At 43.8% G+C, this 16007-nt stretch overlaps 1 protein-coding gene across 5 annotated transcripts in view; it reads left to right on the top strand.

Annotated features, from left to right (window-relative positions):
• MARCHF7 (membrane associated ring-CH-type finger 7) overlaps positions 1 to 14897 on the top strand; it is a 34088-nt gene extending 19191 nt beyond the window's left edge. For 3 of the 5 annotated variants that reach the window (XM_044302584.1, XM_044302585.1, XM_044302583.1), the window contains exons 6-11: positions 2715 to 3804; positions 6021 to 6190; positions 8601 to 8710; positions 9314 to 9427; positions 13679 to 13727; positions 13955 to 14897. In XM_044302584.1, coding sequence (XP_044158519.1) covers positions 2715 to 3804; positions 6021 to 6190; positions 8601 to 8710; positions 9314 to 9427; positions 13679 to 13727; positions 13955 to 13989 — 1568 coding nt within the window. In that variant the 3' untranslated portion in view covers positions 13990 to 14897. The remainder of the gene's footprint in view (positions 1 to 2714; positions 3805 to 6020; positions 6191 to 8600; positions 8711 to 9313; positions 9428 to 13678; positions 13728 to 13954) is intronic. The other 2 variants (XM_044302588.1, XM_044302586.1) reach the window with 2 other exon arrangements.
• Positions 14898 to 16007: the final 1110 nt, after the last annotated feature.

Below are 16007 nucleotides of genomic sequence, written 5' to 3'. Positions count from 1 at the left end.
ATTTCAAAAGTCAGTAGCCGACGATTTTCAAAAGATGGCATGCTTTCCTGGCTGCTCATTCATTGAGTGAAGCAGTACATTTTAAGGTTGTTTCCATACCAACATTTTGATTCGGTTTCGATACCATAAAGTATTGCCATACTAGATACCATGCGGAAAAAAAGCCGCGTGCATTCCGCGTTTTATGGAACGTCAGGCCTACAATAGAACAGTCCAATCCAATTTTTATTTTTTGGAGGGACAAGGTGACTAAAAAAAAAAAATGGTTAATCGTGCAGTTTTTATATTTTTTTATTTATTTTTTCTTCTGTTACGGCATTCACCGCATAGGACATTAAGGGTACTTTCACACTAGCATTTTTCTTTTCCGGCATAGAGTTCCGTCACAGGGGCTCTATACCGGAAAAGAACTGATCAGGCATATCCCCATGCATTCTGAATGGAGAGTAATCCGTTCAGTTTGCATCAGGATGTCTTCAGTTCAGTCGTTTTGACTGATCAGGCAAAAGAGAAAACCGTAGCATGCTACGGTTTTTTCTCCGGCGAAAAAAACTGAAGACATGCCTGAACGCCGGATCCGGCATTTTTTTCCCATAGGAATGTATTGGTGCCGGATCTGGCATTCAGAATACAGGATCCGTCGTTCCGGCATGCGCAGATCGGTAAAAATGCGAAAAATGTACAAGACTGATCCGTCAGTCCGCATGACAAGCGGAGAGACGGATCCGTCCTTGCAATGCATTTGTGAGACGGATCCGCATCCGGATCCGTCTCACAAATGCTTTCAGGCAGCAGCAGATCGGCGGATCCGGCGGCCAGTTCCGACGGAACTGCCCGCCGGATCACACTGCCGCAAGTGTGAAAGTAGCCTTATATCTTGGTTTGTCTGTGAAGGTTCTCGTTTATCCAGGTCATGGGTATATCTGTAAAGAATAAATCAAGGCAACTGGATGTACTGTAGACTTCTTGAAAAACGTTTCACTTGTTCTTCCAACGAGCTTTCTCAATTCTTAGTGGCTATACAAGAATTCTCTGGGAATAAATGTGTAACTGAATCAACATTTGGTAATTATACCCAGCATGGGGTCAAAGGTGTTTATCACCACCTGACTCCAATTAGGATAATGGTCAAGACTTTAGATGTCTAACCCCCCCCCCCTTCTATTCAAGCTTAGCTTCTCCATTTTTACATAGATGACCTCCTTCACACCTCGTTTGTACCAATCGGCCTCCTTATCCAAAACACGTACTTGACTGTCTTCAAAGGTGTGACCTGTTTCTTTTAGATGTAAGTACACGGCTGAATCTTGACCAGAGGTTTTGGCTCTTCTATGCTGAGCCATACGCTGATGTAGTTGTTTTGTTTTGCCGATATACAGTTCTGAGCATTCCGAATTGCACTGGACTGCGTACACAATGGTTAGACATCTATTGTCTGCCACATACAATGCTGTCTTGACACCTTTTTCTGGGAAGTCTATCACCTACTGATTCCAATTAGGATAATGGAATCAACACATTTGACCCCATGCTGGGTATAATGACCTCTGATCGCATGCTGGGTATAATTACCAGATGTTGATTCGGTTACATATTTATTCCCAGAGAATTTTTGTACAGTCACTCAGAATTGAGAAAGCTCGTTGGAAGAACGAGTGACACGTTTTCAAGAAATCTACAGTACATCAAGTTGCCTTGATTTATTCTTTACAGATGTAATGCATTTATTTATATATTTTAGATGTAAAATTGGGAAAGGGGATTTGTTTTCTAATGGGTCAGAATAAAAAAAAATTGTGGGAGTTCTTTAACCCCTTAAGGACACTTGCCGTACATGTATGTTACAGCTGGACGTGCCAGCTACGTACATGCACCCACCCGATCAGCAGCCTGGACCCGGCAGTCACATGATCCACCCCCTTGCCATAAATATAAAATGTGCTAAAACTTTTGTCACCTTACGTCACAAAGTGCAACACCAAGAGATCAGTCATATGCACCCCAAAAACCACATGGTGTTCCTTTCCTTCTGTGCCCTGCCATGTGCCCATACAGCAGTTTACAGAAACACCCCATATGTTGTCTTAAACTAAAGAATCGGGGTAATAAATATTGCGTTTTGTTTGGCTGTTAACCCTTGCTTTGTTGGGCTACTTTCACACTCGCGTCTTGTGCAGATCCTTCATGGACCGATCCGTTCAGATAATGCAACAGTCTGCATCCGTTCAGAACTGATCCGTTTGTATTATCTTTAATATAGCCAAGACGGATCTGTCTTGAACGCCATTGAAAGTCAATGGGGGACGGATCAGTTTTCTATTGTGTCATAGAAAACAGATCTGCTCCCAGTGACTAAAATTGTGTCAGGACGGATCCGTTTGGCTCAGTTTCATCAGATGAAACGCTGCATTGGGGGGGCATATCCTAGCGATATGCCCCAATCTCCAAGATTGGAATACCTCCAAGTCCAGACGCATGTGTGTTGTAAAATACAAGCCCCATACAAATGTACCAGAAAATCCTCAGCTTGCTCTTTCTTGTGTGGAAAAGCCATGTGTTTTCTCCACAGATTTCAAGCCTTGAGTGATTTTCCTTTTCTGATCTGTTGGGTCCAGCTGACTGCATAATTTCTTTAGTTAATTACATTGGACAAATGCTCAGCAGAATCTATGGAAGAAAATCTTCACCCATAACTTTATTTTTTTCCAATGTAGATCTTCAGGATAGAGTTTCTTCATATGCACAAGGCGCAAGACCAAAAGAGAACTCTCAAAGCACAGTTCGGCTTAACACATCTATCAACCACCAGTTGCCTTCTCAGAGTTCCTCATTGCTCAGAGATTCCAGCAGAAGTTTAAGATCAACTCTGTCTAGAGACATACGCTCCCCACAAAGTTCACTGGACTTTCGCCATACATCTAGTAGAAATGAAGGAACAGCAAGAACTGCATCAGGGAGAGTATCCCCTGCCCCACCAAGGTCTGCAAGCGAGCAGAATACGGATACCGAAGGCAGACGTACAACAAGGCACTTGCTTTCTCGCCTTGCTTCTAGTATGTCTTCAACCTTCTTCTCTAGGCGATCAAGTCAAGATTCCCTAAGCGGAAGGTCAACCGAAGCAGAAGAAGCGCACTCAAGTTTACAGACCACTTCTCAGCCAGTCGCCATAACACCTGCCAATACACACACACCAGAAACTAGGCCTTCAGAGCAATCTCAGGGATTTGCATTTCTTAGGCGGCGGCGATGGGGCTTGTCATCAGTGTCTCCAAACCAGAGTTCCGATTCCGATGCTGAAAGCTACAGGTCTGAAGATTCTGAGACCAGGACTTCTGGTTCATGGCTGCCTTCATCTTTAAGGAATAGGTGCACACCCCTGTTTTCCCGGAGAAGACGGGAAGGAAGAGAAGAACCATTCAGAGCATCATCTACCTCGGATTCTAGCAGGATGCAAAGTCTTCTCAGGAGGGCATCTCAAGAAGATTCTTCATTAGATGAAGTTCACCCTGTCCCAGGAGCATCTGCTGGCAGCTCTTCACCCCTGTCTTCGGACTCTCTGAGTGGCTCTGCCCAGGCTGCGTCTCTAGCAGAATCCCTTTTCAGTAGGAGAAATTCAGGAATATCAGGCATGCTTCCTAACTCCTTTTTACATTTCTCTGTGCCAGCCGCACTTGGGAGCTCCTTATCAGACAATGTCATGATAACCGTAGACATTGTTCCCTCAGGTAGGACAAGTGATGGACAAGAGACTGAAAAGTCTGCAAACTCAAGGGATCCAGAGAAGCTTAAGAAAATTCAAGAGAGGCAAGTATTACAATAAGAATGTTTGTGTGTGGATTCGTCTACATTATCCAAATTACGATAAAAAGCAGGAGCATTAATGCATCAGGTCTTATGTGGCCCCCTTATCTGAGGGCAGCATAGACTAGCGGGAGATGTGTTCAGGTTGAGGATATATTGTTTTTATAGGACTTGATACCTGTAAACTAGTGATGTCCCTAGTCGTGTGAAGGGTATTTAATAGGATTGACATTGACCTACAGGGTAGCTTACTATAGGTCATTCTAAAGCCTATATTAGACAGGCTGATCAGCAAGCCACTGTCAGGAGAACCAATAGCTTACTAGCTAGTGGAGGAGACTGCCGATATTACATGCAGCAATCTCTGTAGCATGAGCGATCGCTGTGCCATCGCTCATCCCCATGCTGTATAGTGGTTTGCCGGTGGCAGATCGTAATTATACAGCAGGATCTGCCGCTGGCAAGTGCTGATTCCTATACAAATCTGTATGCAGAAGTGCTGTCAAGTCCTTCAGCCTTTTTATTTTTACGGAGCTGATTGAGACAAGCGCGCCTAAACTGTACTGGCCGTAAAGACTGTTTTCATGCTTCTGGAAGAGAGCTAGTGTGTATATATTCTTTTTTTTTTTTTAACCCCTAGGAAGCTTTGCCTGTAAGACTCCTTACACCAGCTGGATCTCCACAAGGAAAATGAATGGCTTCCAAAAGCTGTAGGATTTGGTGTAAAAATCTAATCTGATAGCTTTTGGAAGCTATTCATTTTCTGTGTAGGGAGTCTTGCAGGCAAAGCTCCCTAGGAAGAAGTATACACACTAGCTCTCCTCCAGAAGCATGAAAACAGCCTTTATGGTCAGTACAGGTTTTTTTTTTTTTTCTTTTTTTTTATGCGCTTGTCTCAATCGGCTCCAAAAAAAGTTTGTAAATGCTGCAGGACTTGACGGCACTTCTGCATACAGATTTGTATAGTAAAAGCTGTTCCTGCATGGGTGGGGAAAGCAGGTTTTAAAGGCTTTCTGCCAGCAATTAAACAGTGTTTTACATGAATACTGATCTTAAATGATTGTATATTTGCAAGCAGTGTCTCCCCATCTATCATGTGCTGCTCTCAGATTGAGGTAACTTGGGAAACCTGAGAGCCTTCTTTAACGTGTATCCTCGCCAGACTGTGCCTGAGGGAATGGCATAGAAGGGTAATATAGCCGAGCAGTCATGGTTTTGCTGCCAGTTGAATCGGTAAGCTTGGGTGGCACAACACTAAGGGCATGTATAGCGAACATTGCCTTATTTCTATTTTATATTCACAGGAGTTGCTCTGTCACTCTGAACTTCTAATATAACTTGATGTTCTGATGGTCATTTCTTGGTGACAGTAACACTTAGGGTTTCTTTAATGAGTTTTCAGAGGCCCCCCGCAAAAAAAATTATAAATTAAGTGAAGGCAGGGATCAGTTGCCACTTTAGGCCTCCACATCGGTCTTTGTTTCTGGCGCTGCACTGATGTCCAAGACTAACCCATGTCCTCGTAGCTTCAGTGGTCACAGGGGGTAGATGGTCATCTTGGTGCTGCGGAGACTAGCACTGTAGTGTGTTAATTTATTAAATGGTCAGAATTGTAAAGTGATACCTCGGATTCCCCTTCAGGGTTCCTGACCACTCCTGGGTCACTGATATGGCCACTGTATGTTGAGGTGAAGAAAAGAGCAGCTGGGACCCAGAAAGCCTCATAATAACAGTGAGATTGTGGGTGTTTATTTTCTTTAGAAAAGGCTGAACCCTCTGGAAAAAAAAATGGTCAAACAATCCCTTAAGGCCCAATTCACAGTTGCGTTTGGAATCCGGTAGCCTGAAGCAGCTGAGGATCAGGTTCCTGGAGCTCACTGTGTCTGACATTGCCAGATACTAACATGTACAATTGGATCCCCATGGACTATAATGGGATCTGGCAGAGATTCAGCTGCTCTCTGGTAAGTATGCAGGGATTCGGCCGGACAAAAAAAGCTGCGTGCAATTTTTTTTTTTTTTTTTTTTGGGCCAACTCCTGGCATATCTGCTGGGTAGCAACCAGATCTCTGCTAGACCGTATTATAGCTAGTTGGAATGGCAGGCATTGAGGTAACATCTGGCAGGCTGCTCTCCACCGGATGACACTAGTGCAAAAGAAACCTAAGTAGTAGTCTGTGATGAGCAATGAATCGTCTTACACTCTCCTGTATTTTTAGCCTTCTTCTGGAGGACTCTGAAGAGGAGGATGGTGACTTGTGTAGAATCTGCCAGACTGGGGTAACCACTCCAACCAATCCATTTATCGAGCCGTGTAAATGTTCTGGAAGTCTGCAGTATGTTCACCAGGACTGTATGAAGAAATGGCTTCACGCTAAAATCGATTCTGGTGAGTTGTCTTGTATATCAGTTTATCAGAACATCCTGCATAAGTGTGCACACCCTCTTATAACTGGGGATGTAGCTGTGTTCAGAATTAAGCAATCACATTCAAAATAATGTTTAAATAAGAGTCAGCATACACCTGCCATTATTTATAGTGCCTCTGATTAACCCCAAATAAAGTTCAGCTGCTCTAGTTGGTCTTTTCTGAAATGTTCTTGGTCGCATCTCACAGCAAAAGCCATGGTCCACAGAGTTTCTAAAGCATCAGAGGGATCTCCTTGTTAGAAGGTATCAGTCAGGAGAAGGGTACAAAAGAATTTCCAAGGCATTAGATATACCATGGAACACAGTGAAGACAGTCATCATCAAGTGTAGAAAATATGGCACAACAGTGACATTACCAAGAACTGGACGTCCCTCCAAAATAGATGAAAAGAGGAGAAAAAAAATGGTCTGGGAGGCTACCAAGAGGCCTACAGCAACATTAAGGGGGCTGCAGGAATATCTGGCAAGTACTGGCTGTGTGGTACATGTGACAACAATCTCCCGTATTCTTCATATGTCTGGGAATGGGGTAGAGGGCAAGACGAAAGCCTTTTCTTACGAAGAAAAACATCCAAGCCAGGCTACACTTTGCAAAAACGCATCTAAAGTCTCCCAAAAGCATGTGAGAAAAGGGGTTATGGTCTGATGAAACCAAGGTTTAACTTTTTGGCCAGAATTCCAAAAGATGTTTGGCGCAAAAACACTGTACATCACCAAAAAAACACTGTACATCACCAAAAAAACACTGTACCCACAATGAAGCATGGTGGTGGCAGCATCATGCCAAGGGGCTGTTTTTCTTCAGCTGGAACTGGGGCCTTAGCTAAAGGAATTCTGTCACCTGGATTTTGGTGACAGAGCTTTAACATCACATCAGTCTGCTCGTTTTGTATTAAAATATACTATTACTGCCCTAATTGTCATTTGTCTAGAAAAATAGCTTTTATTAATATGGTAATTACCTGAGTAAGGAGCACCAAGGGGCTGCTGTCCCTCCAGCCATTGGAGCCCAGACGCACCCCTTCTCCTGGAGCCCAGCACCGCCCCACTGCTTATTTATTCACTCCTTATTGCCGGCTGGCTCATGTGCAGTGCGTCCTGTGAGGCAGTTTTCAGGCGCTGACGTGTATCCATGGCGCATGAGTGAGCTTATGGCTCAGCGAACACATTCCGTGGATACACATGTCAGCGCCTGAAAACTGCCTCACAGGATGCACTGCACTTGCACCAGCCGGCATTGGGGAGTGAATAAATAAGCAGTGGGGCGGTGCTGGGCTCCAGGAGAATGGGTGCGTCTGGGCTCCAATGGCTGGAGGGACAGCAGCCCCTTGGGCTTCTTACTCAGGTAATTACCATATTAATAAAAGCGTGTGGTTTTTTTGGGTTTTTTTTCTAGACAAATGACTACAATTAGGGCAGTAATACTAGTATATTTTAATACAAAACGAGCAGACTGATGTGATGTTAAAAGCTCTGTCACTAAAATCCAGGTGACCAGAATCCCTTTAAGCTAGAGGGAATTATGAACAGTTCCAAATCCCAGTCAATATTGGCACAACCTTCAGGCTTCTGCTAGAAAGCTGAACATGAAGAGGAACTTCATCTTTCAGCATGACAACGACCCAAGGCATACATCCAAATCAACAAAGGAATGGCTTCACCAGAAGATGATTAAAGCTTAGGAATGGCCCAGCCAGAGCCCAGACCTGAATCCGGTTGGGCTGTGCACAGGAGATGCCCTCGCAATCTGACAGATTTGGTGTTTTTGCAAAGAACAGTAGGGCAAATCTTACCAAGTCAAAATGTGCCATGGCTGATAGACTCATACCCAAAAAGACTGCTGTAATAAAATCAAAAGGTGCTTCAACAAAGTATTAGTATAAGGGTGTGCACACTTATGCAACCATATTTTTTTTTTTTTTTTTTCTTCCCTCTACCTAAAAGATTTCAGTTTGTTTTTCAAATGAGTGGTACAGTTTATAGGTCACATTAAAAGTGGAAAAAGTTCTGAAATAAATTTTCTTTGATGTTTTTACATCAGAGAAACCTGACATTTTAACAGGGGTGTGTAGACTTTGTTTTCCAAATACCAGATGCTAAGCGTTTCCTGCAGTTACTTCTGACATTTGATTTGGGTTGCAGGCATGTAGACTTTATGTCCTCCCCAACATTAAGTATGACTGACACCTTTTTGCTATAAGATTTTTGGTATTCGTGGTCCATCTCCCACACCTTGACACATTGCATCAGATTTTTGGGGGGGGGACTTAATGGGGTGATGCATTTTGTAGATGGATATAGATCGGTTGTAGGAATACATAGAAAACCATAAGTCTCAAATTAAGTTGTGGGACATCTGTTCATTGCAGGTTCTAGTCTAGAAACAATAACTACATGCGAGTTGTGTAAAGAGAAGTTGGATCTCAATTTGGAAGATTTTGACATACACGAACTTTACCGGGCCCATGCCAATGAGAGGGTAAGTACAAATATGATAAGTAATATTAAAGCGGTTGTCTGGGTTCAGAGCTGATAACCCATTTATTCAGCATTTTGTGCTCTGATGCTTCTCTTGCCCTGCATCACACTGGGCAAGGGCTGTTTTGTTTACATACTTGCTCTGCTTGGTGGAGGCTTCCAGTGGCATCACGGGCACTAATGGGTGTTCTATAGCGCTGCACTAGCCAGGCTAGGGCAGCACTATAGAAGCCTCCGCCAAGCATACCCATGCTGAGATTTGGTAATTTACCGGAGGTAAAGAAAAAGCCCTTTCCCTATGTGATTCACCCCAGGGCAAGGCACAGCATTGGAGCATGAAATGCTCCACTCGTTCATGCTGAATTAGTGGTTATGTCTGGGTTCAGCCGCCTGCTGGCCTTTAGGCTCTGCTGGCATACCAGGAGTATGTCTCCATTGTGAACAGGGCCTTAGGGCATACTGTGATGTGGCCGATCTTGTAGTGCAGATTCTGAAGCCATCCATGGTAATTTACAAGGCAATGCAAGTGGATGGGGTTTTCAGAGCCATCCAGTAGACACTTTGCACATTATGCCACTAACTCTTGCACTTGATTCTTCCTTAGGCTGAATATGAATTTATAAGCTCCGGTCTCTATCTGGTTGTTTTACTGCATCTATGTGAACAGCGCTTTTCTGACATGTTGGGAGCTGCAAATGAAGCAAACACTCGGGTTAGAGTGAGTTCATGTATTTTTACAACATTACGTTTTCACTTCTCGTGCTTAGTAAAAACATTACAATACAGTTATTAAAGGGAGTCTGTCGCCACACTTGGACATTATAGACCGCTTACATAGTGTTCTGGCATAACTTTTTAGATTAATCAAATGGTACTTTTTTATTTTTTTTATTTTATTCATATGTAAATGAAGGCTCGCAAGAACCCAGGGGTGGTGTTAGCTTCTTTGGAGCCCAGGCTGCTCATCCTCTTTTGTTAATATCCCCGCTCCATCCTCTGTCTGCCCTTCTCTTTAGCGTCCTCCTCTCCCAGTGAAATCCCACACCTGCGCTCTGCCTTGCTTGGCCAGGGCATGCACACTGCAATGCCCTCTTCTCCTGCGCGACTCTGATCAGCCTCCTTGCAGCTGGGTTCACGCCGTTGGCCGGAGCATGCGCAGTAGCTACAGTGATGCTGTGCCCACAGTGGCCAAGTGAGGCGCAGGATTTTGCTGAGAGGAGGACGACGCAAGGGAAGAGAAGGGTGGGCAGAGATTAGAGCGGGGATATTAACAAGAGGATGATCAGCCTGGGCTCCAAAGTTAATGCCGCCCCTGGGCTCTTGCATATGAATAAAAGCCAGTTTTTGCCACAGGTGAACTGCAGAAGAATGCAACAACTGTACCATTTGATTAATCTAAACTTATTCCAGAATGCTATGTAAGTGGTCTATAATGTCCAAATGTGACAGACTCCCTTTAAAACAGGGGCGCACAACGTTTCCTGGTTGGGGGCCACATTGCCAGACTGAACCAATGACGAGGGCCGAAATTAAAATTTAAAGGTGTATTAACAACTGAAATATTGTACTTATGGCATATTGAACACACACTATATACCATTAATGTCTAGTTACACTTCCAGGACTCCCATCTAATGGGAGAAATACATGAAAAATACATGTGAGCAGCCACAAGACATAGGCATACATGTCTGTTACCAGATGGTTGGGGGCCGCACAGAATGGTGTCAAGGGCCGCATGTGGCCCCCGGGCTGCAGGTTGTGCACCCCTGCTTTAAAATAACCAGTTGCTACCATTCTGCATAATCTGTAAACCTGGATTCACTGGTAGTCAGATTATACATCCATATTAATCAGCTATGTTGCCTTAACTGTAGGGTAAATTGCCCCGAACTCGCAGCATCATGGGTTTGGGTGAGTGAAGCGTCCAAGTAATAAAGGTGCTGGATTGCCGAATGTGCATTTTGCACTGGTATGCTTAACTATACAGATGCCTTTTGACCACTTAGTTTAACTTGTAGTTTTGCTATTTTTCTTATCTGTGCTGGAAACTTGAAGGCTTAGGGAATTAAACTGCTTGCTTTTAAAGTCTGTGACTAATAATTGCAGTGTAATTGCTGGTGAGTAGGTTGTTTTCTTGAAGATGGGAGTGACTGGTTTAAGATGTTGTGGAAGGAAGTTGCAATGAGTTGAAGGGGAAGAGGAGGCAGGGCTTAGGGTGAGATGCCGAATGGCATCATACATGACTATCCACATCACCCCTAAAGTAGAGTAAGTGTGAGTTCACATCCACTGTTTTTCCATTCTTTTTATCCATCAGAAGAACAGACAATAAAGAGAAAACAGACTCGGTAAAATAAAGATCCCGTGCATCAGATGTGCACGTTTGGTATCTGAGCCATTTCCGTTTTGCATGCAGTACTTATTTTCCATCTAAAATAATGGATCTCTGATTGAAATGGCTCAAACTAAAGACAACTGTGCATAACTGATGCATGGGATCCGTCAGAAGAACCGAAAAATAACATCTCTTAAGTGTATGTGACTCATGTAATTTTTATCTTCATGCTTGCAATATGACATTGTGCTGTGACAAACCAATAAAATGCATTGAGAGGACTAGAGCTCATGTACATAATGGAGAGGACTCAAAGACCATTCCCCTCAATGTATTTTACTGTTGGTTTGGGGGAGCACAGCATCGGTATGCAGGTTAGTACAAAGATATAAAAAGGACGACATACCAGGACTCTGCATCACTTACACTATACAGCGCTTGCTCTAGTTTGGGAGGTGTCTTTATTAAAGGAGAATCCCTTTAATAAAAAAGCATTTCTAACAGTACTTAAGTTTTACCTATCGAAATGCCCCTTTATCCCTTATCCACAGGATAGGGGATAACTATCAGATTGATGGGTGTCCTACCGCTGGGGTCTCATGCCCCCCTGAAATGACCACAGCAGCCAGTCACACATGCAATGTGGATTCTCCATTAGGGCTGCACGATAAATCGAAAAAAATAATCTAATCACTATAATCGGCAAATGCGATATGGTGATTTGGCCGACCCGAAAATGCCGCAATTATATATATAAATAGGCCCCGCGCACATAACTGCCTTTGCGTGTAAATTATTTTACGTGTGTGTGTGTGTGTGAAACAATCTCTCCCCTATTGATAACCAGGTCTGTACTCACTGTCACGATGAATGCAATGCACTGCAGCGAGCGGGCTGGCCGGCGCATGACTGACATCACTTAATCACGCTCCTGCTTCCTGAAGTGGGGAAAGAGGGCGCGCGCCCCCCCCCCCCCACGCGGCGCCCTCCACAGATCCTCTCCCCCCCCCCAACGCGGCGCCCTCCACAGATCCTCTCCCCCCCCCCCCCCAACGCGGCGCCCTCCACAGATCCTCTCCCCCCTGCTCCATATGCTGATTACTATCGCAGTGATGGAGAGGAGACATCAGCTTCACTAGTGGGCGTTCCTTCTCCCTGGCTGTAGCGCTGTCCAATCGCAGCGCAGGAAGAAGCACTAGTGACGCTGATGTCTCCTCCCCATTGCTCCGATAGTAATCAGCAATAATAGTAAGTGCTGGGACATCGCTGGGCGCCGCTCTGTGTAGCCTAATACTTAGTCTGGACCCAGGAAAAGTAGTCTAACGCATAATACAGGAGGCGGGTGCCGGCAGCAGAATCGCATTGCTGGCACCCTGCCTCTGACAGGGAGCTGTGGCACCTGAAGGGTTAACTGCCGCTGATCTGCCAGTACCCGCCTCCTGTAATTCAAATGTGCGCGCCCCCCCTCAACCCCCATCCCATTAAAATCATGCGGCAGCCCCTCTAAACCCCCAGTATTAAAATCATTGGTGGCAGTGGCCACAGGGTCCTCTCCCCTCCCTCTCATTGGTGGTGCAGTGGCAGCTTCCGATCGGTTACCATGGCAGCCAGGACGCTACTGAAGCCCTGGCTGCCATGGTAACATCCCTGATGCTGTGTGCACAGAGCAGCAGGGACAGTGAAGTCCTATTCACCCTGATCTCTATCAGGGTGAATAGGACAAGGGATGAAAAAAATCCCAGGTTCTAGCCCCTAAGGGGGAAATGGTTATTAAAGTGTAAAAATAAAGTGAAAAAACAAAAAAATATGAAGTATAAATAACCCCCTTTTCCCAATTTCACATATAAAATTTATAAATAATAAACATCTTACATAGTGCCACGTCAAAAGTCCAAACTATTAAAATATAAAAAAAATCTATGCAGTGAACGCAGGAACAGAAAAAATAAACAGCGCGATTCGCAAATTTTTTTAAAATGCGGAATGCACGTGGCTTTTCTTTTTTCCGCGTGGTATCTAGTATCGCAATACTTTTTCATTTTATCGAAACCGAATCAAAAATTTGGTATCGCAACAACTCTAATCAGAATACCCCTTTTTAAAGGGTTTGTCACACTTTAGCAAATGTCATTTGCCATGTAGAAAAAGTTTAATACAAGGCACTTACTAATGTATTCTGTCTGTCCATATTGCCTCCTGCTGGCTGGATTCATTTTTCCATCACATTTATACACTGCTCGTTTCCAGAAGATATGACTGTCCTGCAGCGGTGGCCGTGCTTGCGCAATATAGGAAAGCCTCTCTCGTTGCTTGGACTGAGTGTGCCAGTGCTTTTTCCTAGAATGTGCAAGCATGACCACCGCTACTGGATTGTAGGGTGGTCATAACTCCTGGAAACTAGCAGTGTGTAGTGTTGGAAAAATCTAATTGGCAAAGGAGGCAATATGGACACTTGCAATACATTAGTAAGTGCCTTGTAATAACTTATCTACATGGTTAATGCCTTCTGCCAACATGGGACTGACCCATGGCTTATGAATAACTTGTTATAAAAAAAATATATATATATTTTTTTTAATTGCCACTTGTGTGCAGATTTTTAAAACACATTTTTGTACTTTTTCTTTTCAGTTCATTAACCTTGCCAGGACCCTTCAAGCACACATGGAAGATCTTGAAAGTAAGTTGTCACTTGTTTATACCCTAGGCAGACACCAGTCAAAATGAATGATGTAAGGCGAGCATAGCAGTCCTATTTCTTATATGTAATTTCATTGGGCTACATCTTTGCATTTTGTGGTGTACTTTAATTATAGGCGTTGCATACACTGTGTATATCATATGTAGAGTAACCCCAATTTTCTGGCTTGTGACAGTTTAAGGTTCAGTATTTCATTTTCTTTTTAGCATCTGAAGATGATTCAGAGGATGAAAGGGTGTGAAGTTCGGCACGCCAATCTAGGCCTTCTAAATTAAAGTCTATCTACTTACATATGTACTTCATTGCTTATATTTGTTCAGACTATGCCTAAGCTTGGCATTCCTGTCGCTCACTGTTTTGTTATCTGTTGCACTTGAGCAATGTTCTAGTCTCTAACAACAACAAAAATCTCTCCCAAGATCCAGCTTGGTCTCTTTAATTCATGTTTTCTGCCTTTATTTTCTGGAAGCTGTGACTGTTTGCTGCAATATATGTCTTGTTTCCTTTTTTTATGTGTGATGTAACCTGAACTTCTGCTCTAACCATGTTTTAATTCAGCCATGTCACCTGCACATAGTGAAGGAGGCACGCAACAATTTGAGTTTACCTAATCCGTTTTCTTGACTTGAATGGCCTCATGAGGCGCCATGATACTGAAGGCCTCAGTCATAATGGGCCAAGCCAATTTTCAGCCTACCAAACTGCCTCTGCTCTGTAAGTAAAGGGTACTCCACGAAGAGTAGCAACTTTATTGTGTGAATCAGGGGGAGGGGATAAACTATTATAAAATATATCAATGTGGTTGTTTATGGGATGAAGCCCCCCACGCCTTATCTCGCAGGCTCTTGTTTTATAGACTGTCTTTGCCTCCAGTGTTGACTGTTTAATATGAGGTTTTGTACTTTTTTTTTTTTTTTTCTTCAGATCTGCCTTTTACTGATTTAGTATGAGGTCATTAGTTTGAAGCTGTGACTCTGACTTTTTTTTTCAGATTCAGTATATAGCACATTTTACAATACAAAAATAACTGAAAAAAGAAAAGATAATTTTAAACACTTGTAATTGCTAAAATTGTAGACCCCTGTATATTCACTTTAAATGCACATTGATGTTTTAGTGGTATGGTAAACAATAAAGACAATGTATGGATCTGCTGACTCCTTTTATTTAACACATCCTTCATAAACTTCACATTTACAATGTAACAAACCTTGATCTTTTGCAACCCCATTTAAATGAATGGCTACGCATCCAATCCACAAAACGCTGATCAGATGTGGACCAGAACTACAGTTGTGTACGTGAGCCCTTAGATCAGGGTGGGCAACATGCGGTACTCTAGCTGTTGTCAAACTACAATTCCCAGCATGCTCCATTAATTTCTAAGAGCGAGCATGCCTGCTGGAGTCAGTTTCACAACAGCTGGTGCCACAGGTTGCCCACCTCTGCCTTAGATGTTCCCCGAACAGTCGTTTACCTATTCTATTCCTCCTGATCACCCCATACACATGCAGGCTTGCTTTGACAGAGCAGGGTATTTAACCTTCCTATTGATGTGCAGTACCTTGCATGTCACTTCTATAGTCCTTGCACCTAATGAATCAAACCTTGTAAGAACCAATTCTGATTCCACGTTAACCTTGTAAGGCTAGGTCTACACGACGACATTTGTCGCGCGACATTTTGTTGCACCAATGTCGCGCGACAATTTTTATAATGGCAGTCTATGGTGTCGCACTGCAACATGCAACATGTTGCAACTGCGACGCGACAGTCGCAGAAAAATCCACCTTGAAGTCGCAGCATGTTGCAGTGCGACACCATAGACTGCCATTATAAAAATTGTCGCGCAACATTGGTGCAACAAAATGTCGCGCGACAAATGTCGTCGTGTAGACCTAGCCTAAGGCTACTTTCACACCTGCGTTCAGGTGTCCGCTCGTGAGCTCCGTTTGAAGGGGCTCGCAAGCAGCCGTCTGGCCCTAATGCATTCTCAGTGGAGGCAGAACCACTGAGAATGCATCAGTCTGCCAGCGCTCAGCCTCCGCTCAGTGAGCGGACACCTAAACGCTGCAAGCAGCGTTCGGGTGTCCGCCTGGCCGTGCGGATCCGTCCAGACTTATAATGGAAGTCAATGGGGAAGGATCCGCTTGAAGATGACACCATATGGCTCAATCTTCAAGCGGATCCGTCCCCCATTGACTTTCAATGTAAAGTCTGAACGGATCCGCTCAGGCTACTTTCACACTTAGAAATTTT

This window comes from Bufo gargarizans, chromosome 8 (genome assembly GCF_014858855.1).
Source record: "Bufo gargarizans isolate SCDJY-AF-19 chromosome 8, ASM1485885v1, whole genome shotgun sequence".
Taxonomy (NCBI): domain Eukaryota; kingdom Metazoa; phylum Chordata; class Amphibia; order Anura; family Bufonidae; genus Bufo; species Bufo gargarizans.
Note: the sequence above shows the minus strand (reverse complement) of the source record. Positions and strands in the feature narration are given on the sequence as shown.